The 26,162-nt window shown below is 51.2% G+C and overlaps 3 protein-coding genes and 1 long non-coding RNA gene across 7 annotated transcripts in view; 2 read left to right on the forward strand and 2 right to left on the reverse strand.

Annotated features, from left to right (window-relative positions):
• LOC117804084 (ectonucleotide pyrophosphatase/phosphodiesterase family member 7-like) overlaps positions 1–860 on the forward strand; it is a 33,200-nt gene extending 32,340 nt beyond the window's left edge. The window contains exon 5 of the mRNA XM_034669575.1: positions 775–860. Within this exon, the coding sequence (XP_034525466.1) occupies positions 775–860 (86 nt within the window). The remainder of the gene's footprint in view (positions 1–774) is intronic.
• A 207-nt stretch (positions 861–1,067) lies between these two features.
• Positions 1,068–14,799, forward strand: EEF2KMT (eukaryotic elongation factor 2 lysine methyltransferase). Of its 4 annotated transcripts, XM_034670406.1 has the most exons (9): positions 1,094–1,214; positions 2,436–2,518; positions 3,423–3,485; positions 5,580–5,660; positions 6,834–6,935; positions 10,752–10,885; positions 10,968–11,263; positions 12,611–12,760; positions 14,359–14,799. In XM_034670406.1, exons 2-9 carry the CDS (start codon positions 2,516–2,518, stop codon positions 14,457–14,459), a joined length of 930 nt encoding a protein of 309 aa, XP_034526297.1. In that variant the 5' UTR covers positions 1,094–1,214; positions 2,436–2,515; the 3' UTR covers positions 14,460–14,799. The 4 variants fall into 4 exon arrangements, with proteins under 4 accessions (XP_034526294.1, XP_034526298.1, XP_034526296.1 ...); XM_034670403.1 differs by lacking the exon at positions 2,436–2,518 and having other exon boundaries at positions 1,068–1,214; XM_034670407.1 differs by lacking the exons at positions 2,436–2,518; positions 12,611–12,760 and having other exon boundaries at positions 1,068–1,214.
• Positions 14,800–15,255: 456 nt separating this feature from the next.
• ALG1 (ALG1 chitobiosyldiphosphodolichol beta-mannosyltransferase) lies at positions 15,256–25,495 on the reverse strand. The gene is made up of 13 exons (XM_011231505.3): positions 25,275–25,495; positions 24,277–24,354; positions 24,054–24,157; positions 22,944–23,092; positions 21,456–21,545; positions 21,016–21,126; positions 20,461–20,582; positions 20,254–20,292; positions 19,881–19,940; positions 18,957–19,067; positions 17,607–17,721; positions 16,646–16,721; positions 15,256–15,541 (listed from the first exon to the last, which is right to left on the reverse strand). The coding sequence occupies exons 1-13, from the start codon at positions 25,480–25,482 to the stop codon at positions 15,410–15,412; spliced, it is 1,395 nt and encodes a 464-aa protein (XP_011229807.2). The 5' UTR covers positions 25,483–25,495; the 3' UTR covers positions 15,256–15,409.
• Positions 25,496–25,542: 47 nt separating this feature from the next.
• The window catches only part of LOC117804177, a 26,731-nt gene continuing 26,111 nt past the window's right edge, over positions 25,543–26,162 (reverse strand). Inside the window, exon 3 of the long non-coding RNA XR_004628504.1 lies at positions 25,543–25,629. This is a non-coding gene — a long non-coding RNA (uncharacterized LOC117804177). The remainder of the gene's footprint in view (positions 25,630–26,162) is intronic.

Genomic DNA, 26,162 nt, shown 5'->3' on the forward strand with positions numbered 1-26,162 from the left:
CTTTCCCTACAAAGTCAAACTTTTACTGTAAGTCCTCCTAGTTCCGGGAGCTCACCTGCACGGCAGGTATTGCCACGTACGTCTACACATATCTGTCTGATCATTGGTTCTGTGCCTACTTCCGCGCAAACCCCTGAGCCCCTGAAGGGCAGAGACCACTCCTGGTTTTCCTCACGTTTGCATCCCCAGCGCCTGACAGCACTGGGCACGCAGTAGGTGCTTAATGTGTCTGAAGTGTCTGAAGGCAAGATTGGATGGGTTAGGGGCAGACCCAAAGGCCTGGGCCTGAGTGGAGGGTCCTGCCTCTGTTGAGGAGGTCATGGAGAGGACGTGACCTCAGGCTGACCCCGCCAAGCTCGTCGCCCCCCCTCCCCCGCCCTGGAACGCACCTCAGTGCACGGCTCCCAGGGCGGAGGCCGTTCGAGGTCGCCGCCCTGACAGAACACCGCGCTGTGGAGAGCATGCGGACCGCAGAGGGGACTAAACCCCACGACGGCCACCAAGGCCTCCACGGCCTCCACCAGACCGTTTAAGATTCTGACAGGGGGGCGCACCTCACAGCCCTCCACTCATCTTGCTGCGCCCTGGTGGGTCAGGTCTGAGAACCTACGTTCCCTCGCCCATTAACCGCGCCACCTACCCACCCGGAAAGGCGAACCCGCACCTTGACTTGAAGGGGCGGCGAAGGCCTGAGGCGTCCAGCCCCGGGGCCCGAGGACACAGCCTTGGAACGTGAGGGCAGTCAGGCTCCTGCGCTCTCTCCTTTCCTCCCAGGAGCTCAACAGGGACGGCGCTACGCGTCCATCCTCTCAGCCCCCGCCAAAAAGACCCTCGTGAAGGCGCGGGAACAGCGAGAATGATTACCTTGCCCTTCGCCTAACTGGAAGCTACCAGAGAGCCCTCGCCTCCAGCTCTCCCTTGGCGCCAAAGCCCTGACTCCGCCCCCAAGCCTCAGGCCCCGCCCCGAGCCAACCCTGGCCCCGCCTCTCACACGCTCAGCAGCACCTGGCCCCGCCCCCAACCCCGCGCACGGCCTCAGCCCCGCCTGAAGTCATCCGGGCCCCGCCCCTCTGCCGCCCTGTCTCCCGGGCAACGCCGTGGCCCTGCCCTGCCCCGCCATGGCGTCCGAGGAGAGCGCGGACGCCGCGCGCCTGCTACCGAGTTTCGAGCGCCGCTTCCTGGCAGCGCGCACACTGCGCTCCTTCCCCTGGCAGGTGGGAGGCCGGTCGCGCGGAGAGCGGGGTGGGGGGCGGCTGTGACGGGGTGGGAGAGGGGCGGGCTCCGGCGCCCGTCTACTTCCCCTCGCCACGTGATGTTGTCGGTTCCCTCACGTGACGGGGCCGCGCGTCCGGTCCTTGTCCCCGGGACTCCGCCGGGGACACGCGGGCTGGCGGCGGGCAGCAGGCGGCCACCTGCGCGCGCTTGGGGAGCCCAGCCTGCACTCGGCCTTCCGCTCCCTCCTGGCCCTTCTCGCCCTCGGCTGCCTTTGCACACTGAGTCCACGAATTCAAGGAATGCGGGGTTTCCTCCCAACTCCCTTTGTCCCTCGGGTGCTAGGTCAGGGACAATTCACGATAAATTTCATTACTTTTTTTGTTTAGCCAGTTGTTAATCTAGCCATGGCTGCCTGCCCATTTAAACAGTCAACGTCCTCAGGACACTGGAAGACCAGTTGCCATGAGCGCAGTGACCAAGTCACAGACACCACACGCCCCTCCCCTCGATGTTCTCATCTGTACCATCAGCATTGGACAAAATCCTCTCAGAGGCAGTTTGAGGCTCTTATGCCTGTAGTGGAAGAGACAGGGAGGTACAAAACAAGCCAGAAGACAGACGAAGGCAGTCTCACCCCCCCTGCCCTGGAGACCTGCCCTTCTTGCACAGGCAAATGACCATGGCAGCAGCTTCCTTCTGCCAATGCAGGGGCTCTAATGATGCTGCCTCCTTCATAATTCATGTGCGGTGAGCTCACTGGGATGACTCAGATTGGGTACATATTCCTCCCCCAAGTCTGCCCCATCTTAAGGGGTGGTGGTTAGTCATTTGTGTCTCATTGACCTAACCCATTTAGCATTCTGAGAGATCTTTCTGATCAGAAAGGAATATGTTCATTTTTTAGCCCAAAATGTAAACCTTCATAACAGCATCTATGGGTCCCAATTCAAGATCAACTATAATTATTCACATGAAATGAGTACTTACTCTGTACCAGGCCCATAATAAATGCTTACGTAGAGTGGCCCACAACAGTCATGCAGTGGGTACTATTATTACCATTCACATTTGACCGGAAAGATTGCTTGATTAGTGAAGAAGTAGAGTGCAACAGTGGGTAGCTCGGGCCTGGGATCCAGCCTGCCTGTTTTGAATCCTGGTCAAATCCCATACAAGCCGTGTGACCTTGGGCAGGTGACTACAACTCTCCTATACCTTAGTTTTCTCATGAAGTGGGGGATATGATGGTGCTGCTGTCAGAATTACAGAAGATTGAAGGACCTGAGGCAGTGCCTAACTCATGGTAAGTCCATCATGAAATATTTACTGAATGCCTTCCATGAGCCAGGCACCAGGAATCAACGGTACATATTACAGATGAGGCCCTGCTTGGATGGGAGAGCCAGAGATAAACAGGTAAATGAGTAAGCAAGAAAACACCAGAAGATGACAGTGGCTGTAAAGTCAATAAAACAGGGAAATGTATCATCAAAGTAGGGGAGTCAGGAAGGCCTCCCCCAAGAGGTGACATTTGAGCCAGACCCTGAAAAGTAAAGCAGCCAGCTGTGGGAAGGCCCTTCCAATGAGAACAGGCTGCTGCAGTTGAGGAATGGCAAGGAGGCCAGGGGTGGTGGCAGACAAGGTCAGAGAGAGGGGCTAGGCCAGAGCTTAAAGGCCTTTTAGAGCCTAACTCACTGTGGAGAAATGAAGTGATTTGCCTGATATCACATGCCAGCCAGGACCAGTCTGCCTACTTCTAGAGCCTGGCCTCACTTCTGGGCTGGAGTTCCTGTCAGAGAGGACAGCATAACCTGGCCTGGCCTGGCCTATATGTCCATTTTAACTCAAGCTATCAAGTCCAAGGTGAGCCCATCAGGTGTCAATGTCATGGCTCCTCCTGTAATTCCCAGTTGAGCATTTCAGCCACAGAGCTGCTCTGTGACCTGGGTGAACCTAAGCAGCCAGGGCTAATGCAAACCAAGAGTCTGTCTTCTCATGTTCTTTCTTTGAGTCATCCAGGTGTAACCCAGGACTTCTCAAGTTCAGGCTTTCAGCCGGCCTGTGGCTTCCTCTTCCAATTGGCCCCAGGTCCCTAGGGAGAGATCGCTTAGCACTTTACTAACATGTCCTATTACATGTTTAATGTTCCCATGAAAATGCCCTTGAGATTTCTCTCTCTCTCCCCTCTGCTCTCTCTCTCTGAATAGAGCCTAGAAGAGAAATTAAGGGACTCATCAGGTCCTGAGCTGCTGCTGAATATTTTGCAGAAGGTAAGAATCAGAATCACTGGGTCGCATCACCATCCTCCTGACTTGCCCATGAAGACATGACAGAAACACAGTGGGCGCACTCGTATCCTTTAAAAAGAAAGACACTGTATTTGGGTGGCAGCACCTCAGGCAGCTCTGGCTCTGTTGTTTTCTTAGATGAAGACATTAAAATATACAAAAATCTGCATGAGAGGAGGGAATCTGGGAGATGTTTTTGAAAGCATCCACAATGAAAACCAAGATGACAGCTATGGGAACATCTTCTAGCATTTGGTAGCTGCTCAAAGATTTTCTTCTTTACATTTACATTTAAGGAAAAAATAAGGAGGCAAGTCTTCCCCACTTGTGTCTCTTCTACGTGTAGATATGCCCTGCTTTTCTGAGATAGGGTTTGAATTCTAAGGTACATCTGGGCAAGGGTAGAGGTAAGACCACCACTCTGCCTGGCCTTGCCCCACCCTGACCCTAGCCATGTGGATCAAGTGGAGATCACATTGCATCCTGGCTGTGAACCCTCTTAAGGATTGTGAAACCTTCTGAAAACCCAAAGCTCTGGACTCTCCTGTTCTCACCCCACCCCCATAAAAAAGAGGACCAGAAGAATACATTTGGTGTACAAATTCAGGGAGTTATAGACACCCCTCCAACCGCCAAGCCCATTCAAGGAGCCTAGATTAAGAATTCCTGTGTGAGGGGCGCCTGGGTGGCACAGCGGTTAAGCGTCTGCCTTCAGCTCAGGGCGTGATCCTGGCGTTCTGGGATCGAGCCCCACATCAGGCTCCTCCGCTATGAGCCTGCTTCTTCCTCTCCCACTCCCCCTGCTTGTGTTCCCTCTCTCGCTGGCTGTCTCTATCTCTGTCCAATAAATAAAATCTTTAAAAAAAAAAAAAAAAGAATTCCTGTGTGGAAGGTGAACCAGGATTGTCTGACCACCCCATGTGGAAGATGCAGCCATGGCTAGGGCAACCAAGTCATGCAGGACTGTGAGCTCAGAGATTCTGAGGTCCTTGTGGGGCAGCCCACTCTGATTTTCACCCTGAGGCTAAAACCTAACACCAGCCAACTAGAAAGCCCCTAAAGGGTTGTGTGGATGTTTTGTTGCCCTTGAGTAAAATCATGTCAGTCCACATGACCTGGCCCCTACTCTCTCTGGCCCTGTTGCCCTGCCCTCCTTCCCAAAATGTCAGGCCATGCCTGCCTCTGAGCCTCCAAAGACTGTCCCCTCTTTGCTTCTCTAGACATCAGCTGAAGTGTCACCCCTGAGAGTGCCCTTCCCCTCCACCACATTCCAGGCAGAGCACCCATCTTCCTCTGTCCCAGCCATCATAGCACTCATCCTCAGCCTGGTGTGTGAGCTCCAGGAGAGCAAAAACAGTCTGCCTGTTCCCACTGTTTGGGCTCTCACCTTTTCCACAGAGCCAGACAATCCCACAGTTGTCCCCACTAAAAACTAGTTCATGCTGCCTGCCCTGGGAAGGGGTGGCACAGCCCATTCAAACTGCTATAACAAAATGCCATTGACTGGGTGACTTGTAAACAACAGCAATTTATTTATCACAGTTCTAGAGGCTGGGAAGGCCAAGATCAAGGTGCCTGAAGACTTGGTGTCTGGTAGGGGCCCACTTCTTGGTCACAGACAGCTCTGTCCTCACTGTGGAAGGGCCGGGGGAACTCTCTGGGGTCTCTTATAAGGGCACTAATCCCATTCATGGGAGCTTCACCTTCATGACCTAATCACTCCCAAAGGCCCTGCCTTCTAATACTATCACATTGGGGTTTAGACTTCAACATATGAACTCGGGGGACACAACAGTCTATAGCAGGGTGTTAGCTTGGGTCCATGTGTTCGATGTTCTGCCCTGAATGTTCTGTCAGCCTATGTCACTGTAGTGGAGAAATTTTTTTAGGAAAGGAATTGTATCTTAAGACTTACTGTTTCGGATGCATGAGGGTCACCTGAACCCAGAACCCTTCTGTCTGTACACATCTTTTCTGAGGGATTGAGTAACGGCGGTTGCCCTGTATTCACTTGAAGCTCATGGGAGACTCACGTCAGGGTCTTTCCAGCAACTCACATTGTGTCCTTTGTCACAGACTGTGAAACATCCTCTGTGTGTGAAGCATCCGCCATCAGTGAAGTATGCCCGGTGCTTTCTCTCGGAGCTCATCAGAAAGGTCAGTAATGGGCACTGTCTAGTAGCCAGACAGCACCGGGGACTTGGCTGGCTCTCCGGAAGTAGACTCTGCCTTGCTTTGCCTGTTGGAGCGTGGATTTGACCCATGCCATTTACCTGCTCTGCACACCCCAGTATGTCAGGGCGCTCCCTATGTAACTGTTCCTGGCTGGGTTCAACCAGTCAAAGGCTACAGGCAGCCAGGAGGAAGAAAGGCCAGGGTATCTCTCCCTCTGTGCTTCAAGAGGTCTCTAGCAGCAGCTGCATTTCCTCTGTGGTCCCAGTTCCCCCCACCTTTCTCCACCAACCCGCTAGCCCACAGGGTCTTGACCTGTTCCTGCTGTTGCCAATCTCTGGATTGCCACACTGCCCTTTATTGGGTGTTTTAGGTCTTGCAATACCTTTGTAATTAGCTCCCTTTACCCTCTTCGCCCCAATGAACTACCTCATGTGGGCTCTTTTCCTGACTGATACAGGATGTATTTTAAAAATGAGCCCAAGCTTGCTGGGTTTCAGATTAGACTGTACCTCAGAGAGGTGATTCCTTAGTGATCAGCATCAGACCTGCTGTGTTCAGCCACTGAATGCACAGGCCATGTCTCACCCAAGCTTAGCACGTGAAACAATCCTGGCTTCTCCGTTGCTTCCCCACCTGATTCTTACCAACATGTGCATCCAGTCCTGGCCCACAGGTCTCCCCAGAACCACCAGAAGCACGGCCACCCTGCTGCTGCCCCTGTGAGGTGCATGACAGAGGCTTGCCCAATGATGAAGCCAACCACACCATGTGGAGTGCCCGTCCTTGTGGCTTTTGCCCGGGCTTACTGAAAAGCACCAGTTGTTTGATCCATCCACGGCATCATGATGGAAGGGCAGAACTCTCTGTCACCGTCATATGACAGCTCATGCAGTCCCATTTCTGCTGCCCTAGACTACACCTCACCCTCACCCTCTCTACACCAAGATGCCCTCCAGCTCCCCTGCCAAATGAACTTTTTATATGCCAGGTGGTTTGGATTAAGTCAATCCATCCCAAATCTCCCATTCACATTTGGTAAAAATCTTCCAGCCTTTTTAGCACGTCAGAGTGAAAGCGAACACATGGAACCTTTTTTTGATTCCTGAGGGTCAACTTAAACATTTTGGCTGAAACTCTTGCTCTGCCCACCCCCAGCACGAGGCCGTCCACACGGAGCCTTTGGACGAGCTGTACGAGGCGTTGGCAGAGGTCCTGATGGCTGAGGAGCCCACCCAGTGTCACCGGAGCTATCTGCTGGTAGGAGACAGGCATCCTCCCCGCACGATCCAGACATCCACCCCTGCACAAAGTTGAAACTCAGACTCCAGTCAGCCTCAAGTGGGTGCAAATCCTGACCCATCAGCTCTGAGGTCTTAGAGGAAGTCAGTTAACCACCTCAGCCTTGGTTTCCCCTTCAGTAAACCAAGCATTTCAACACAATAGTGCCTATTTTATGAGGTTGCTGGGGGTTAAGTCAGGTAATGCACATAATTGCATAGTAGAGACCTGGTGCTCAGTCCTTAGTAAATACTTGATGGATGGGTGTTACAAGAGAGCAGTCTCTGTCAGCTGCCCACTGCCACCATCCTCACTGGCCTGGGAAATCCCACGGCCCTTGGACTGGTCTTCCAGCTTCTTGGCCCACAAAAAAATCCATTCAGCACACAACAGTTAGAGGGATCTTGGGTTTTGTTTCTGACCTTTTATTATAAAATAAAACATAGATATAGGAAGCCACACACAAAAAAATGTACAGCTTACCGAATTGTTGCAAGGTGGCCACCATGGTAACCACTACTCCAGTCAAGGGACAGAACTTTGGCAGCCGGCCCACAAGCCCTCCATCCCTGCGAAAGTAACCGCCAATGCCTTTGGAGTAGTCACTCTGTGGTTTTCTCCCGCCCATGTGCACCTCTGGACACCAGCCTTTTGTCTGGCCCATCAACTTGGTCTGGTTTGAAGTCTCCCTCCAGCTATTTCTTCCCTGGCAGTGCCTGTGTTGCTTTCCACAGGCTGGATTCAGTCCCCTGTGTCTGGTGCTGCTCAACTGGTTTTTCCATCCTCTTTCCTGCTAACTGGGTGGCTGGATTCAGAGGCTCAGACATACATCTGCTTGATCCCTTTGGCAAGAATACGACATGAGGCTGTAGGAGGCACATCCTATCTGTTATGATAGCAGTTATGGATGCTCAAAGCTTATTTTCTTTAATTCATTAGAGAATACAAAAGGGTGGTTTTCTAATTCTGTCACTTTGTTTTCATTCATTGGCTAGAGAAATTTTATGAGATGCCTCCCTTTATCCACTGTTTGGTTACCCACTGATTGAGCCCATAGAGGAAAAGCAGGCTACAGATTTGATGCTTTGTCAACACGGTAAATTGGTTTCTTACCGTACCCAGAAGGGATACAGTCCATTGCAAACTGTGTCCTTATCAAAGCTCAAAATGTGCCCTTTTCTCTCTCCTTGAATTTTTTACATATGTTCCTCCATCTTCCTTGGCATGAAGTGTTGCTGTGGAAAAGCTTGGTAATAACCTAATATTCTTTCCTGTGTGTGCCCCGTGCCCTTTACTCTTAAATGGCCAAAGGACTTTTCCCTTTAAAGTCCAGAACTTTACTAGAATATATCTTGAGGTTGATTGCTCTGGTCAGTGATCTCCGATGCATTGTGTACTCCTTCAATGTTTATTTCAAATCTTTTTGTTTTTTCAGGAATGTTTTCCTGAATTACAATTTTTAGTATTTGTTCTTTGCTTTCATTTTCTGTAGCAAAGTACCTAAAAATGGGCATCTTAAACAACAGAAATTTATCATCTCACAGTTCAGGAGGCCAGAGGTCCAAAATCAGGATATTGGCCGGGCTGGTTCCTTCTGAGGGCCGTGAGGAAAGGATGTGCTCCCAGCCTCTCTCCCTGGCTGTCAACGGCTGTCTTCTCCTTGTGTCTTCACATCATCTTCCCTCTGTGCCTGTGTCCTATTATCTTCTTACAAGAATATCAGTCTTACTGGGTTAGGGCCCACCTAATGACCTCATCTCAACTTGATTCCCTCTGAAAAGACCCTATCTCCAAATAAGGTCCCCATCCTGAGGTGCTGGGGGTTAGGACTTCACCATATGAGTTTGGGGGGAGGGCACAGTCAGCCCCTAACAATCTCTTTAATTTCTTTTTGATGTTTTAAATTTCACTCTTTTCACCTCCTGATTCTCTAATGGGTTGATCTGTTTTTTTGGTTTGTTTTCATTCTCATGTTCCTCTCATATACCTTGATGTCTGAAATGTTTTCTGTTCTTGTCACACATTTCATAGTGTTTCTGGGTGCCATTAGGTCTCACCTCGGGTCCCTCACACCCCCGATGACTAGAGCAGCAAGTTCTCTCCTCCATGGGCTGTGGTTCACAGCTGGCACCTGCATTTCCAGTGAACACTTGACTACTGGGGTTCTGTCCTCAGGACTGTTGTGTGCCCCATTGCTCAGACACATGGAACACACAGGTCTTGTGTCTATTGGTGGTTTGCCCCCACTTGTTGATATTTTGGTTCCACCTGGTTTTGTTTAATGTTGTCCATATCTCCCTACTCTGTCTATTTGTATGTAGGGATTAAGGAAAATTCAAAACTATACTCCCAGAACCCCCAGAGTGCTCCCCTTGATATAAGAGATAAATCAGAGCATGTCACTCGACCACCCAGAACCTGCCAGTGGCTTCCCTTCATACTCAGACTCAAATCCTAGTTTCTCACATGGCCTGCCAGGCCCTGTGTGCCCTGCCCTAGCCTACCTTCTCATCTAATTCCTCTTGCTCTCCCTGTGCTCCAGACCCCTGGCATTCTTTGCCTTCCTTGAACTCACCAACTGAAATGCTGCCTCAGGGCCTTTGCAACTGCTTTGCCTGGAATGCTCCTCCTAGAACTTCACGTGCCTCACTTCTACTTTATACTGACATCCCAGGTCACATGACACCTCCTCAAAGAGGCTGTCTGTGACCAATCTATCTGGAATAGACCCCCAGTCTCTGTTATCAGGTATACCTTTTTATTTTCTTCATAGCACTGAAAAACTGAGAAATCACTTTGTCTAATATGGTTTTCTCCCCCATTGGCATGGAAGTTCCATAAGAACAGGGAATGACTTCATCTTGTCATATCTGAATCCGCAGCACCATAGTAGGTGCTCAGGAAAAATGTGTGGATGAATGAATGAACAAATTACTGCTCACAGTACTCCAGAGACCGGGGTCTCCTATATGAGTTTTGTGAGCTCAGAGATTGCCAGAAACCACCCCCGGGTGACAGCGTGTTGGAAGTGCCATGCTCAGAAGCCCCGCTTTGGAGAACACATTTCAGGACCGCCTCTTCCATGAAGCACTTGCCAGCAAACCACCTGCTTTGAGGGCAACAGGAAAGTGTAAAGGCCAGAGAATTCCCAAGACCCAAATCAGAGGTTGAATTGAGGAAGGCCCCACACACTGAGATTTTTCACATATAGCTCATGATGCCAGGGAGTTATGACTTTTTGTTGTTGTTAATAATTACAGAATCACAGAAATTGCAAAAACAGTACAGAGAGGTGCCCTTTGTCCAGATTCCCCCATTGGAAACATGGGACCTAACTTGTATGGCATCACAACCAGGACACGGGTGTACACATGGTGCCTGTGTCGGTGTACCACATTTATCACACGTGCAGGTCCGTGTGGGCACCACCACAATCAAGATACTGACCTACTCTGTCCCTCGGGCCTCCCCTGTCCCTGGTCCCCACCAACCCCACCCTGGCAGCCACTGATCTGTTCTCCCTCTCCACAATCCTGTCATTTTGAGAAGGTCAGATGGATGGAATCACACAGTGTGTGGCCTTCTGAGATTGGCTTCCTTTGTGCAGCATTAATACCCTAGAGACCCATCCAGGTGGCGCGTACAGTGATAACCTGTTCCTTTCCATTGCTGTGTAGCTGTGGCAGAATGTTCCACAGTCTTATCTAGCCATCCACCTATTGTGATGTTTTCCTTTTTTAAATCAGCTCCTTGTCCCCTGGTAGCTGGATTAATTCTCTCCCTGTCTTGGCTCAGCCTTCTGGAGACTCGGTCACACTCTCTGAGAGCACAGCCATCATTTCCCATGGCACCACTGGCCTGGTCACGTGGGACGCCGCGCTCTACCTCGCAGAATGGGCCATAGAGAACCCGGCGGCCTTTGCTCACAGGTGACCTCAGCGTGCAGGGCAGGGCAGGGAGGCTGGTTTTCCCCAGCATGGTCACAGACACAGGCCCCCTTCTCCCACCCAGGACTGTTTTAGAGCTCGGCTGCGGAGCTGGCCTCACGGGCCTGGCCATTTGCAAGATGTGCTGTCCCAGTGCATATGTCTTCAGTGACTGTCACACCTGTGTCCTTGAGCAGCTCCGAGGAAACATCCTTCTCAATGGCCTCTCGTTGGAACCAGATACCGCTGACCCTGCAAGGCACCCAGGACGTAATGCCTACAACTCACAGAGCCCCCGGGTGATTGTGGCCCAGCTGGACTGGGACGTTGTGACGGCCCCTGAGCTCGCTGCCTTCCGGCCAGACGTAATCATAGCAGCAGGTACTGCTCCCCACCCCGGGGCGACTGGAACAGCTCCACCCAGCTCTCAGCTCTAGGAAGGGGACAGTGCACACTGCCAGGGCAGAGGAATGATGAGATTTCTAGAAGGGCCGTGGTGGGCCTTCAGGGTGACGTCAAACTACAGGGCATGCCTCTTCGATGCCCTAAAGTCACAGCCCTCCCATTTAACACAGTGGTCACATATACTGCTGTTAAAATGATTCCATCAGATAAATGAACCCAGCTTTTCTGAGCAGAGCCTGAGATGGAGAGAACAGGCCCCAGGGCACCAAAGCCATCTGACCTATTAGCCAAGCTGCAGCTGAGCAGAGAGAGATTTTTATGTCCCTCTCTAGAACCTGAATGAAATGGCCAGAGCAGCCCCATGAACCAAGGGAGCTGAACGCCAGCCCCACCTCCACCACCACCCAGTCTTCGGATGTGGGACAAAAACAGCCTTGGCAGCCCTGTCTTTTCGGGGCTGTGAGGAACAAGCATGATTCTCCCAGGACCATGTCTGATCCCTATGCATGTCACAGACACCCAGCCCTGGGCCAGACCTAGGGTCAAAACACAATGGTGTCCAAGTCCGAGAAAGAGCTATGAATACCCACACCCTCTGAGCTCTGCTTCTATCTCTGCACATGGCTCTGTTGTCTGATTCTACACATCTGACCCCAAGGGCTCTGCCTGTACGTCTCTGTCCTAGGTCCATGCCCTCATGTCTTTCAGAGATGAGCCCCACAGGGAAGGGACCAGCCACTTCAAGTGCAAGGATGGGGTCCTTGAGACAAGGGGTGTTTGGCCAACAGCCCCCTTGTGCTCCACCAAGCTCACCCAGTCCCTGTCCAGCTAACAGTGCTGTGCCTCTGATCCTGGACCGCAGCCCTGAGACCCACAGGCCCACGGTGGCCAGAACCCAGAGCCTGAGCAGCACCCTCCCATGTAAGCACACTGAAGGGAGCGAGTTTGTCCCCCCACCCCCCAGTGCAGCTCACAAAGCAGCAGGCTGCTGGAAGCAAGAAGTCTGAGACAGAGCTGGTTGGGGTTTGTTTCATTAAGCATCTTCTAAATAGACCATAGGCAAAGAATCGATTTTTTTTTTAAAGAACACCGGTCCTGGATATTTTCTATTTCTTACAGGGTCTTTCAGCAGCTTTTTTTCTCCTCAGAGTTTTCCTTTTTAACCACATCGTCTTCTTTGTGTCCAATAGCATGAGTCTAATAAAGCTGCTGGTTTCCAGGCCCCAGCCCTGCTGCTGAGGTCAGCACAACCAGGCACCCTCTTTTCTGGATCCTGAATCCTAAAGTGAGCCCCTTTCAATAACCTGAGGATTTTCATTGCAGATGTGCTGTATTGCCCAGAAACTGTCCTCTCCCTGGTCAGAGTCCTACAGAGGCTCTCTGCTAGCCTGAAGGACCAGCAGGCTCCTGATGCCTACATTGCCTTCACCGTCCGCAACCCAAAAACCTGCCAGCTGTTCACTAGCGAGCTGGGTGAGCCCTGGGCCCTGGGAGGGGCTGCTGTCTCCGAGAGGCCACCTGGGCCCCACACAGGACTATGTGAAAAATATCTACACTGTAGTTTAAGTGAAGAAAGCAAAGTACCAAACTATATATATATAGATATCTATATAGATATATACATATGCTGATTTGTATTTAATTTTTTTTAGAGAGGAAGAGGGACAATCTTTTTTCTTTTTTTTGAGAGGGAGAATCTTAAGCAGGCTCCATACCCAGTGGGGAGCCCAACATGGAGCTTGATCTCAACAACCCTGAGGTCATGACCTGAGGTGAAATCAGGACATGGACTCTTTTTTTTTTTTTTTTTAAGATTTTATTTATTTATTTGACAGAGAGAGACAGCCAGCGAGAGCGGGAACACAAGCAGGGGGTGTGGGAGAGGAAGAAGCAGGCTCCCAGCAGAGGAGCCCAATGTGGGACTCGATCCCGGAACGCCGGGATCATGCCCTGAGCTGAAGGCAGGCACCTAAGGACTGCGCCACCCAGGCACCCCAGGAGATGGACTCTTAACCAACTGAGCTGCTCAGGCGCTCCAAGCCCATCTGTATTTTTAAAAATCATCTTCTTGTTAATATGCATATAGGGAAAAATCTGAAAGATCATACACCAGTTAACAGTTGTTATACTTGGTGGCAGGATAACAGACACACACACACACGGTTTTGTTTTTTTTTTTAATAAACTCTAGGTCCAGTGTGGGACTTGAACTCATGAACCCAAGGTCAAGATTCGCATGTTCCACCAACTGAGCCAGCCAGGCACCCCAACACTTCTATAATTTTATGCCTGATATTTCATTTTTGTAATTATTTTCACTCATAAAAAAACTGGTAACAAAATGATCCTTGCCAAGGGCTCTTCAGACCTCTGTGCTTATGAAGATGTAAGCCCTTCTGATACATGTCCAGCCTTTGCCAAGAAGTGCCAGGCTGTGCGGTCAGAAAACCCAGACAGGCCTGTGACCTTCCAGGGACATGCATGGCCCAGAAGGCAGGGGCAGCAAACCTGGCTGCCATGGGCCATTTAAAAACTCAGTTCTTGGGGATGCCTGGGTGGCTCAGTTGGTTAAGTGTCTGCCTTTGGCTCAGGTCATGATCTCAGCCCACTTCTCTCTCTCCCTCTGCCTGCTGCTCCCTTTGCTTGTACTTCTCTCCCCTGCTTTCAAATGAATACATAAAGTCTTTAAAAAAATAAAATAGGGGCGCCTGGGTGGCACAGCGGTTAAGCGTCTGCCTTCGGCTCAGGGCGTGATCCCGGCACTATGGGATCGAGCCCCACATCGGGCTCCTCCGCTATGAGCCTGCTGCTTCCTCTCCCACGCCCCCTGCTTGTGTTCCCTCTCTCGCTGGCTGTCTCTATCTCTGTCAAATAAATAAATAAAATCTTTAAAATAAATAAGTAAAATAAAAACTCAATTCTTGGTCCCATCCCTGAAGGCTGATTCTGGATGGGGCCCAGAAGTCTGTGGTTTGTATATACCCCCAGCCTGTTCTGCAGCCCCAAACTATATCAGGTAGTGTTGTGTCCCCAAGCCCCACCATCCTGAGACACCTATGTTGTATTTCCAGGCCAAGCTGGGATCCCATGGGAAGCCGTGCCTCATCACGACCAGAAGCTATTTCCCTATGAAGAGCACTCAGACATGGAAATTTTGAAACTAACGCTATAGATTTACAAACGTTTTTAAGGATTAACATGAAAATTAAATCACCATCCTGGAAAGAATTTTCATGTGGCAAAGCTGATAAAATTTTCACTGGACCTGAATGCTTGAAGAATGTTAAATTCGGAATGAGGAACTGAAAACTGTGTTCTAATAAAATATAAACTATTCACATGGATGCCCCTTTCTGTCACTAGTTCTGGTTCTTAAGTAAATCTCTGTAAATCAAAAATGAAAATTTTGGCTCAGAAGTAAGCATTTCTGGGTGGCACAGCGGTTAAGCGTCTGCCTTCAGCTCAGGGCGTGATCCCGGCGTTGTGGGATCGAGCCCCATGTCAGGCTCCTCTGCTATGAGCTTGCTTCTTCCTCTCCCACTCCCCCTGCTTGTGTTCCCTCTCTCACTGGCTGTCTCTATCTCTGTCAAATAAATAAAAATAAAATCTTTAAAAAAAAAAAAAAGTAAGCATTTCTTTTGTGCAAATAAAAACATATATCAAGTATGTTTCCCTACCCCCACCCCACCCCACCCCCAAGCCTGTACCCACTGTCCCTCACAAAGGCAAGCCCACTGTACACATTACAACGCAGCAGGCTGCAGTGCCTGTTCGTAAGGCAGGAATGAAAATATTAGGGACACAATGGGGCAGATGCTGGGAAAAGCAGACACCATAAGACAAAAACAGGTCAAAGAGATGTGGAAGATACCACATGCGAGTAACAGGAAAGTAATGCAGTGGGGAGAAAGAGAACTCAGATCAGAACCGTCTCAGATTGAGAGCCTCCAGGGAGGAAACCAGGCTGAACCAGTTTCCCGGAGCCAAACTCCAGGTCGTTAAAAAATTTTATTCCACAGCCGTCCTTCCGGCTGCTGTCCACGGGGAGGCGCTGTCCTAAAGCGTTTGCACAGGGTTGAGAGGAACTGCGCCTCCCTCAGGAGCGCTCAGTCTTTGGCTCAGTCACGTGTCCATAACCAAAGGCAGCACCGTCTGCTTCCAGCTCTCATCCCAACGAAGCTGCTCTGACTCCCGGAGGTTCTTCCGGAACTGGCTTAGTTTGCCAGCAGGATCAGGAAACTTTGAGAAAAGCTTCTAGAAGAAAAATAAAGACCAGAACTTGCCTCATCACTGCTTCCCACCTCTATCCCAGGTCCCACCTGAGGGCTGTCCCTCCTTCCCAGCAGCCTAGACTCCTGTCCCCATCCAAACACAGGCAGCCAGGCCAGTAATCAGTCCTACTGAAACCCTCTGTCACTGTACTTCAAGAACCACTACCAGTGTCCTGGAGCCCCCGAGCTCCAGTTCTGGCCCAGCTTCCACAGCAAGCTTGGCTAAGCATTCTCAAACACAGCTCTGACCCCGCTGTCCCCGACCCAGCAAGCCCCTTCCTCACGGGGCATAGAAGAGCCCTCGAGTCCCAGCCATGCTCCATCCCCTACTCTGCTCCTACCTGACACTGCGGCCAGACGGCAGCGGCAGCGTTTTCCACCCACACCATCCACACACCGTGCCCTGCTCCATCCACCAAGAGCACCCACCCTCAGCCTCTGCCCACCACTGTCCAGCCCACGTGCTGGAAACTAGGCACTCCGTGTTCTTTCCAGCTTCGCTAAACTACATCAGGTGTTTGCAAACTAAGCCCATGGGCCAATTCGGCCTCCACCTGTCTTTGCAAGTGCGGTTTTACTGCAACACAGACACATCCCTTCACTCATGGACTGTGGCTCCCTTCACGTTACAGCAGAGTTGAGTACTTGTAACAGAGACTATGGCAAAGCAAAAACATTTTCTATCTGGGCCTTTCCAGAAACTTTGCTGTCCCTGGTCTCAACTGCCAAGAATGATGATGTGCTACTTTTGTTAATAAGTCTAAGTACCCTTTGAAGAATCCCACTCGCCACCCGACAAGACTGGTTCAAGAAGCTCCCTTCACTCACCCTCCCACAGAACCAGTCGCTCGCTCCTGAGACAGTGCACACGGTCCACCAGGACTAGCATCATCTGTGTGGTATAAGCTCCACAAACCCAGAGGGCAGGCAGGGTTCCCCCCACACCAAGCCCACGGAGACCCAGCCTGAGACCACTGCTCCCCGCCTCAGCTTTCACCCAGACCCAGCACAGGCCCGCCCGGCCACACAGGAGCGAAGACTCAGAGGGCAGAGTTCAGCTCCCTGGCGTGGGGGCAGACGTGGCTACCTGCAGCTGAGCTGCCAGCTCCTCGGAGTCCTTGAAGACCAGGCCGTTTTCCTCATGCTTCACAAGCTCGTGTAAGCTGCAGAGAGAACCACAGACCTGAGAGCTGCCTGGAGAAACCCCGCGGTGCCCACTGGGACTCCCGCTCCACCCCTCCCACAGTCAGCCTGCTTGCAGTGAGTCTGTTCTTAGATTTGGCATCTGAATAGAAAAAAAGGCCTAGAGGGATGGATACACATTAAAAATCCAAACTGATTCCAAGAAGGAGGTGCAGTGAGCACACACTTTGACCTTTTCTGCTACGTGCTCTTTTCCATGAGAACGTGCCCAATGAGCTCTCCGTTTTTTTCTTAATTGCACAGCAGAGAAACAAGGTAAAAGGCAGCCGCACTGGAGGTAGACTTGGCACATTAAGGGTGACTTTTCTGGGTCACCAGGGAGTTAATCCCAATGTGCCCAGAGCTCAGGATAGAACATCCTGTATTACCCATTCAGAGGCTGGCTCCTGAGCCAGGAGAGGGGCTACTATCTCTAGAACCTCTCCTAATACCCCCCTCTTCAAACACCCATCTTTGCCAGGCACAGTGGAGACAGAATTACAGTCATTTAACTGATTCCAATTCGACTCTATAAGCCCAGACAAAAGGGACAGAGATAAATAAAACTATGTCAACTGTGCGGGCAATTCCAGCCACTGCTCTATCCATGAGCAAAGGCCCCTTAAGTAGAATATTTAAGACTCGTATTTTTTATTCAACGTCAGCTCTAAGTGGAAGCCCACTCCTTCAATAGGGTGCAGCCCACCCACAGAAACCTCAAGGGCCCTGCTCCCAAGGACCACCTGGCAATGCTGCACAATTTTTCAGGGGAATTCCTTGAGCAATTCTGACCTCGCTGGCAACCCCCACCACCCCACAGTTAGTTCGAGAAGCTAACTCCAGGAAGATTCGGTTTCTGCTCCTACCACCGGAAGCTCACGGCACACACGGGCAGACAGCACCCGAACATGTCCACCACCTTCATGGGCAGGTCCAGGCCGCTGGAGGACTTGTGCAGGCACACACCCAGGTCTGCTGACCCTGCAGGGTTGGGGCAAGGGGGGCAGTCAGGGCGCTGACCCATGCGCCCCTGGAACACAAATCCTGAAAGAACTGTGGATTGACACCTCGGGGTGGGGAATGGAAAGCAGGGTAATAATGCCCCCAGCCCTACATAAAACTGGCTGAGTTGGCCAAGCAGCCTGAAGAAGGGAACACCCAGCAGAGCTCCCCAACTGCCACTCCTGGCCACTCGGTCCTGTTTGAAAATGACCTGCCCATCACAGATAGTTTTACTCAAACAGACTCCCTTTGTCTACTTAGCCACAATGTATTTTAAAAGAACCTGTAGCACTTATTACTTAATGGGTTCAGAGTTTCTGCTTGGGGTGATGACAATGTTTTGGAAATAGACAGTGGTGATGATTGTACAACACTGTGCATATAATTAATGCTACTGAGTTGTATGTATACTTAAAAATGGAAAAATAGTCAAAATAGCAAATTTTTACTGTATGTGTTTTACCACAGTAATTAGGGAAAAAAACCCAGAGCAGACCCAACAGAAAACCAGCTGTCACTGTGAAAATAAAGCCAAATAAACAACTTTGCATTACTAAATACTGGCTGAAAACTCCTGCCAACTAAAGGCTTTCCACTTGAGACTGCTCACTGGCTGCGGGAAGATGAGGCCTTAGAGATACGTCAGCACTAGGCCAGCACACCTCCCCCGGGGTGAGGAGGATGGAGGGACCTAGGGGAGTCAATGCTGTTTAACACATTATTTCTGCACCTCCCAAGCCACTGCCCTCCCAGACTTAGGGAATGGGGAACCCCAACCCAAGGTCTGGCCCAGTCCTTCTGTCCAGATGCAAGAGCAGGACTGAATGGAGGGCTCAGAAGCTGAGAGGACAGAACCCTGACAGACAGATCCGGGGCTCCGCAGGCAGGAGAAGCCGCCACATCAGGGAGCAGCCTCGTTTTCTGGAGTACAGCCAAGAGCTCCTCCGACAGGCTCCTGGCAGGTGGTATTTCCCCGTTCCACATAGGCCCTAGGCAGGGCCTGACCCAGCCTGAAGACTGTGTGTGTATGGCCCTGGAGCTAAGAATGGCTTTTAATTTTTAAAGGATTATAAAAACAAAGACTACACAATAGAAGCAGATAAAACATTTATGATCTGGCCCTTCTCAGGAAAACTCTGTATCTGCCCCGTCCTAGAATATTCCCTTTTAAACACCAGCTCTCTCCCTGTAGGCCTCCTGCTGGATGCCCTTACCTAGAAGCAGGGGGTAGTCCTCAGCCTCCAGCCACGGAGTACAGACCTGGATGTGCTGGAAACACTTCTGGCTGATGAGGCCACTGTAATACTCCTTCAGAGGCCCTTTGCCTTGCAGAGAAAATCTGAGTCACTGCATGGGGCCCATCTCTGGCCCCATCCCATGGCCTTAAGCCTCAGAACCCTGCACAGGTGTGAGCAGAAGGCCCACACTCTGCAGCTGTGATCAGGTCCCCATCTGGCCCCTTCCAGACCCCCAAGGTGAATGCACCCTGACCACTGAGGCCGTGGTCTTTCTCCCTCAGCAACCTGCATCCAGAGGGCCTCAGGCTGGGAAGGTGGCCAGGATAAACTCTGGCCACGCACCGGAGTGCCAACCGATACGACTTCTCACCTAGACTGGCCTGTGTCTTGCCTGATGCCCCAGGTGGCACGGTGTGTACAGTGGGCTCCTAGCTGCCCCTGGGAGCTCTGGCCAGGAGGAGGGGAATACACAAGGTGGGGTAGCTAGCCCAGCACTCTGCTCCACCACAGCTCTCTGCTTCTCTCTCTCCCCACTGGGCAACTCTGGAAGCAATTTTATGTTGATCCCTTTAGTTTAAAGAGGACTCTTTCAATTTAAAAAAAAAAAAAAAAAGATGTCTGGAAACCACTGCACACAAGTAAAACTCAGTATCTGTGAGGCCATGCCATCCAAGAGTCAACTAGAAGCCACACCCTGCTGTCAGGCCCCTCTGAGCCTCCGTTTCCTCCTCTGTCAAGCTAGTGTAGAAAACGCTACCTCAGAGAGCCGTAGTCAGGACTGAGGAGACAACCAGCATCACACGCCTGGTGTGGGGAAGGCACACAGTAAAAGTGGATGCCTTCCGTACCACCCCCCACTGCCCCCATTTCATATGAGAACATGGAAGGTCCTGGCAATACCTGTTATCACACAGACCAGAGAAGGAAGACTCTCTCCATCTAGGATCAGCTGTTCAAACTCTGCGTTTAAAAATAAAATGATAACCAGGATTATTATCTAATCAGGTAAGTAGGGGTTGGGGGGCGGGCGGGATGGCAGGGGGAGGGAGCCTCTCCCAACCACAAGATCACTCTCCCAGAGGTGGCATTTCAGATCTAGGGCCTGGTCACTCAGTGACCCAAATGGGGGCTCAGAGCCACCACCTCCAACACCCATGTCCTTAGGCTGACCCACTCAATGGCCCCGAGGGCAAGAACAAGCTGCAGAGGACACCACGCAAGCCTCACAGCTCAACAGCCCCTGACAAGCTCCTGATCACAGCCACACACCTACTTTCTAATGCTGCCAGCAAGATGGAGAAGTCCTCATCCTCTGTAAGAAAAGAGACCTAAGTGTCATCGGCTGGTTTCTAGATGCCTCCCCTCCCAGCTCAAGACCCTCCCCTTTCTCATTGGGGCCCCAGTGTCCTCAAATACGCATGGGTTGCTTGCACAGCCAAGTGCTCACACAAGCCCCAAGTGCCCGGAAGAGTCCTGAGACCTGTCCAGCTGGTGCTGCTGACCAACAGGGCCGGCCGTCCACGAAGATGCGTCACCAGCCCACTCTGAGCATCCCGCTCTGTGAAGGCCGACCTCTCTGTTGCTGGGTCCAGGAGTTCTGAGCTGGGAACAGAAACAGACCCCATGAGATGCTGCAGAGCAAGGCCTCGGGCCTCAGGATGGCCATCTCCTGCCAGAGTAAGCAGTGAGGCCCGCAGGCTCCCAAAGGTCAGGATGTGGCCATGGCAGAACCATCATCCAGTCTCCATTGTAAAACTCAGCTCTGCTGTTGCCGTTACAAAAGCAGCCACGGACAATGCACAAATGGATGAAAGTGCTGCACTGTAATACAACTTCATTTACCAAAACAGGTGGCAGGCCCTTGGTCATAGTTTGCCAACCCCTGGACTAGAGGTCTGCAGCCTGAAGATGACAAAGGTCACAACAGCAGTGAGGAGTCAGGGGAGAGACAGAACAGCAGCTTGGAGATGGGGGAGAGGCGGGACAGCAGGCAGCACAGGAGAAGGGAGATGAAGTCTGAAGACAGGAGACCTACCGGGCCTTAAATGCAGAGTAGGTGCGGCCCAGCTTCATAAACAGCTGGTGTTGCAGGTCCAAGGGTGTCTCTTTAAAGAAAGATGCTGGCTTGTCATAGACGGTCACAGCTCTGCAATGAGATCACTGTGGGCTCTAGAGAGAGCCAGAGAAAGGCCTAAGGAAAACAAGGATCAGGGGATCCAAAAAATAAGGGCATTCGGAGGATCCAAGTCTCATACAAGGACAATAAGCAGCTTCAGAATTATTTGGGGAAACACAGAGACATGTTCTAAGACCAAAACCACATGGGCTGTCTGGTCTCCTCGTCTCTTGGCTTCCCAAAACCAGTAACCATCTTCCCAGACCCCTGGGCTTTTCTGGATGCTTCGCAGACATGACACAGCAGGCACTGTCATAGGACCAACCATGCTGGGACCCCTCGCCTCCCCAGGCCCCTACTTGATGCCCCAGTTCTCTGCCAGATCTTCCCGCATCGAGTTGGTCACACACAAGTTCAGGTGGGACAGCCGCCCGCAGAGCTTCTCGTACCTGAAAAGACATATCACCATTTGGCACAACTGCCACCACCCCCACATGCCTTGACACCTTCTGATACCTAAGAGCACAGAGCTGGGGTCTCCCAAATCAGGTTGCTGGTGAGGCACCTTCTCAGAGTCTGCGGTGAGCTCCATCTGTACTAATATTTCTTTCGTACCTTTAAGTCATATCGCTTTTCAGCTTAAATACAGTTAGAAACCTTATCTCTACAAAAGGGAAAATCCACGCGCTCTCGCCACCAAAGGAAGAAATATAACAAAGGCCTCATTATTAAATCTTAGCCACACTGTGCTCTTGCTGCAAAGGCTGTGGGGCTAAGGTTTGTGGGTTACCAGGGGATGGTTTTAAAAACGTTAGAGAAGCAACATATTAGCTCCCAACAGAGACCTGATCCCTGATCCCAGGGCAGAAGTGAAAGAGGACCAGAAAAGGGAAGGGGCACTCCAGGTGGCTGAATGCCGCTGGTGTACCGCAGTGTGCTCCTCACTCAGGATGCAGAGAAGGCATGAGAGTTGGACAGCCTGGGACTGAACTGTGGTCCTCATGCTTATTAGCTGTGTGGCAAGCAGCAAAATGGCGCTCAACCTCGGTTTCCTGGCTTACACAAGGAGAGTGAGAAAAGACATCCTCACCAGGGGCAGCGTAGACTGAATGGGATAAAGGGCCTGGCCTGGCCTGGCCTGCAGCAAGTATTCAATGATCGCTTGCTGCTGCTGCCACAGCTATTACAGTCCTCAGTGAATGACCCATCAGGGAGAGGCGGCCATATTGCCCACTCGGGCTCAGAATACGACTCCTTCTGCTCTGCATCCAAACTGCTCCCACAGGCCCTTCTTCCCTCTCCCAGTCTTACTGGTTGCAGCAGACTGTGGCCTGTATCCCCATCGCCCAACAGCACCCCCGGTTTTTATTTGGGGATCTGGTCTGGGTGCACCTGGGACCCCAAGTCTGACAGCGGAGCACTTCCCTAAGCCTGAGACATTGGGCTACTGCAGCCCCCCCACCTCAGTGGGATGTCAGAGCCTGGCAGATGAGCACAAGCCAATCAGAGAGGCTCCCTTTCTCCACTGAGCCTGTCAGGGTGGGGATGAGCGCCAGGGGAGCCCCCAGCACGAAAAACACCTCCAGGAGGGAGTGCCGAAGGAGAAATTAGAGCAGGTCCTGACAACAGCTTTTGGAGCTCAAAGTCAGCCATGTCTCTGAACTTTGCAGTTTCAGGGACCAACAAATGTTTTCCTTGGCTTAGGCCCGTTTCTATCACTTGTAACCAGAGTCAGCCTAATTTCCCAGACTTACCCTTACCCCCACAGAGCACACGGGGTCTCTGCACTAGCCCTTCTTCCTACCCAGTTCAGGGAAGGTGCCTGCACCCTCTTCCCAGACACTCACCACTTGGCCAGCACGACAAGGCCGTGGCTGGGGCCATGCACTAGACCCATAATGGAGTAGCCATAGTTGTGCCAGTCGATGACGAGCTTGCTCCCACAGAGGCAGCCCACAAACCAGCAGACAGCAATGGCAGGCAAGCCCGGGGGGTTCTGGGAAAGAGACACTTGAATGAAGAGAAGGAAATCCAGACCGTGGTCAAAATAAACTGAGGGAAAACACTTACTTACAACATACATGGCAAAGAGTCCATTATCTTTACAAAGCTCTTAGTAATTATTTTTTTTTAAAGATTTTATTTATTTGACAGAGAGAGAGAGAGAGAGACAGCCAGCGAGAGAGGGAACACAAGCAGGGGGAGTGGGAGAGGAAGAAGCAGGCTCATAGCAGAGGAGCCTGATGTGGGGCTCGATCCCAGAACGCGGGGATCACGCCCTGAGCCGAAGGCAGACGCTTAACGACTGCACCACCCAGGCACCCCAAAGCTCTTAGTAATTAATAAGCAGAAGAAAGACCCTCTTCCTCACCAAAAAAGGTATAAAAACTCATAAAGGAAATAAAATTGACCAACCTGAAAAGTCCAAGACCACCAATAATCAAGGAGATAAAAAATGGCCAAAGAGGTGCATTTTTCACCTATCGGAATGCAAACTCTAAAACACGTAACAATAGATAGTGGTGATTTGGCCATGGGAGAAGGGGCATCCCCATTGGGTGGGGTATAAATTGGCCCAACCTTATTCTAGAACTATCCAGTAACAACCACAACATTTTAAAAGTGCATGAACTCTGGAGCACCTGACTGGCTAAGTCGATAGAGCATGTAACTCTTTTTTTTTTTTAAGATTTTATTATTTATCTGAGAGAGAGAGAGCGCGCGAGCGCACAAGTGGGAGGGAGGGGCAGAGGGAGAGGGACAAGCAGACTCCCCAGTGAGTGGGGAGCCCGACATGGAGCTGGATCCCAGGACCCTGAGATCATGACCCAAGTGGACAGCAGACGCTCAACTGACTGAGCCACCCAGGTGCCCCATAATTTGCACATTTTAAAAGGCTGGGAAGTAAAGGAAACTTAACAGTGGTTCTCATAGAACGACGCAAGGCTGATGTTTACCTGGAGAAAGATGTAGGCTGCTGGCTCCCTGCATATCAACTTCCACAGCAAGTGCACGGACTGAAATACAACTTTGACTCCATACTGGAAAATGTAGGGCCCAACTACGAGTCAAAAAACAGGTGTTACTCCCAAAGGAATTCTTAGCAATGTGTAGACCACGCCCCCAACCTGCCCAACACAGATACAGACTCAAAGGAATCTGGAGTTCACTGCATCCTACCTGGAAGTTTCTGAAGTTCTGTCAAACTCACAATCTGAATTCTGTTGTTCTGCAAGAGCTCATCATAGGGTCTGGAGTCTGAAAAGAATGTCCCCTTTAATGCAGTGGACAGGGCAATATAAAATCAGATGATCCACCAGCTCAGACTAAATAGTGAAGAATGTTTTGGAAAATAAGACTTTCTTCTCTGTTACTCCATAGCCAGAACAGAGCATGAGGACACTTCTTGCCCATATTCTCACCACAGAGGGAGGGCCTGAATCTTATCCACTTTTATTTACTTAACACAATGCGTGGCACATAGTAGGCACTCCAGATAATCTAGACTCCCTGGATGATGGAATTATCCCACCATAGGCAGACCCCAAGAAAGTTCCACTCCACTCCACCCTCTGACAGAACGCTCCAAACGGGGGCCAAAGGCAACCAGTGCTTCTCCACCTTTTCCTTGATACATGGTTGAGGGACCCTCTAAAGATGTCATCCTGGAGGAAGATGAAAGAGCAGACGCCCGTTTCCGCACACTGAGAATAAAAGCTGGACACGCAGCACAAATGAAACATCTCCTGCCTGCAGACCTCTGCACTAAGGGTGTGGAATGGAGAGGAGACAAGTCCTCTGAGACACAGACTAACAAAAGTAGCCACAAGAAGTATGGTTACTGTCACTGGCCCTGGAGTCACACACACCTGGGTTCCAGTCCGTCTTTTCATTCATTAGTTGGACTAAGCGAGACTATGCAATGAGTTCACTTAATTTAGCACAGTCCTGACATATGGCAGGCACTCCATTAACGCTGGCTGTTCCTAGAGACCCACCAGCAAAGGCTGGGCAGAAACCTGGCCGTCTCGGCCACTACCGAAGACGTCCAATCTCAGAGAGGGGCCCGAGGGAGGAGGGAGGAAAGGTGCGTCCCCGCCCCAGCTCCCCTGCGCAGGTCAAAGCCGCCGGTTAAAAGCTGAGAGCGCAGCCGCCCTCCCAGTTCCCCGGGCACTCACTGCAGAAGCCCAGAAGGGTCACGGAGAAGCCGCTCTTGACAAACGACAGCGCGTGGTACTGCATGCGGGGGCTGCGGCCTACGTCCCCCAGCACCACGATGATCACGTGCCACTTCGCGCGCCCCTGACGCCAGCGCTTCCACGAGACCAGCAGCAGTAGCAGCAGTGATGCGGCCACCGCCAGCACAGCCACGTAGGACGCCGCCATCTTGGCGGGCCGACAGCAGTCACGTGACCACCCTCCCCAGGCGGCTTCGCAATGCGCAGCCCCAGTCACAGCCCCGAGGTGGGCGGAGAGAAGGAAAGCGGGGAAGTGGTTCCCTATGTGGCAGCCCAGGGAACTTCGGAGGAGCACCTGCGGGCCAAAAATTAGCGATATTTAGGTAAAGTTTTTACCATGTGAGGATCTAGGGGTGCGTTTTCTCAAAATTATTTTATTTTATTTTTTTTTTGAAGATTTTATTTCTTTGACGGCGGAGACAGCCAGTGAGAGAGGGAACACAAGCGGGGCGGGGGGGGGGCGGGGGGGGAGGAAGAAGAAGCAGGCTCCCAGCAGAGCAGGGAGCCCAATGCGGGGCTCGATCCCAGGACACTGAGATCACGCCCTGAGATGAAGGCAGACACTTAACGACAGCCGCCCAGGCGCCCCTCAATATCCTCAAAATTCTAAGATAACTTCAAAATACAGTGAAACAATAATTTGTAGGAATCTCATAAGCATAATGTTGAGAAAAGAGGCCAGATGCCAGAATACATACTGGCTGGTTCCATTTATATAAAATCAAAACTACCCTTTGAAATGGCTTACTCCAGTCCTTTTTTTTATTATTATTATGTTATGTTAACATGTCACCATACAGTACATCCTTAGTTTTTGATGTAGCGTTC

This window comes from Ailuropoda melanoleuca, chromosome 10 (assembly GCF_002007445.2).
Source record: "Ailuropoda melanoleuca isolate Jingjing chromosome 10, ASM200744v2, whole genome shotgun sequence".
In the NCBI taxonomy this organism is placed as follows: Eukaryota; Metazoa; Chordata; class Mammalia; order Carnivora; family Ursidae; genus Ailuropoda; species Ailuropoda melanoleuca.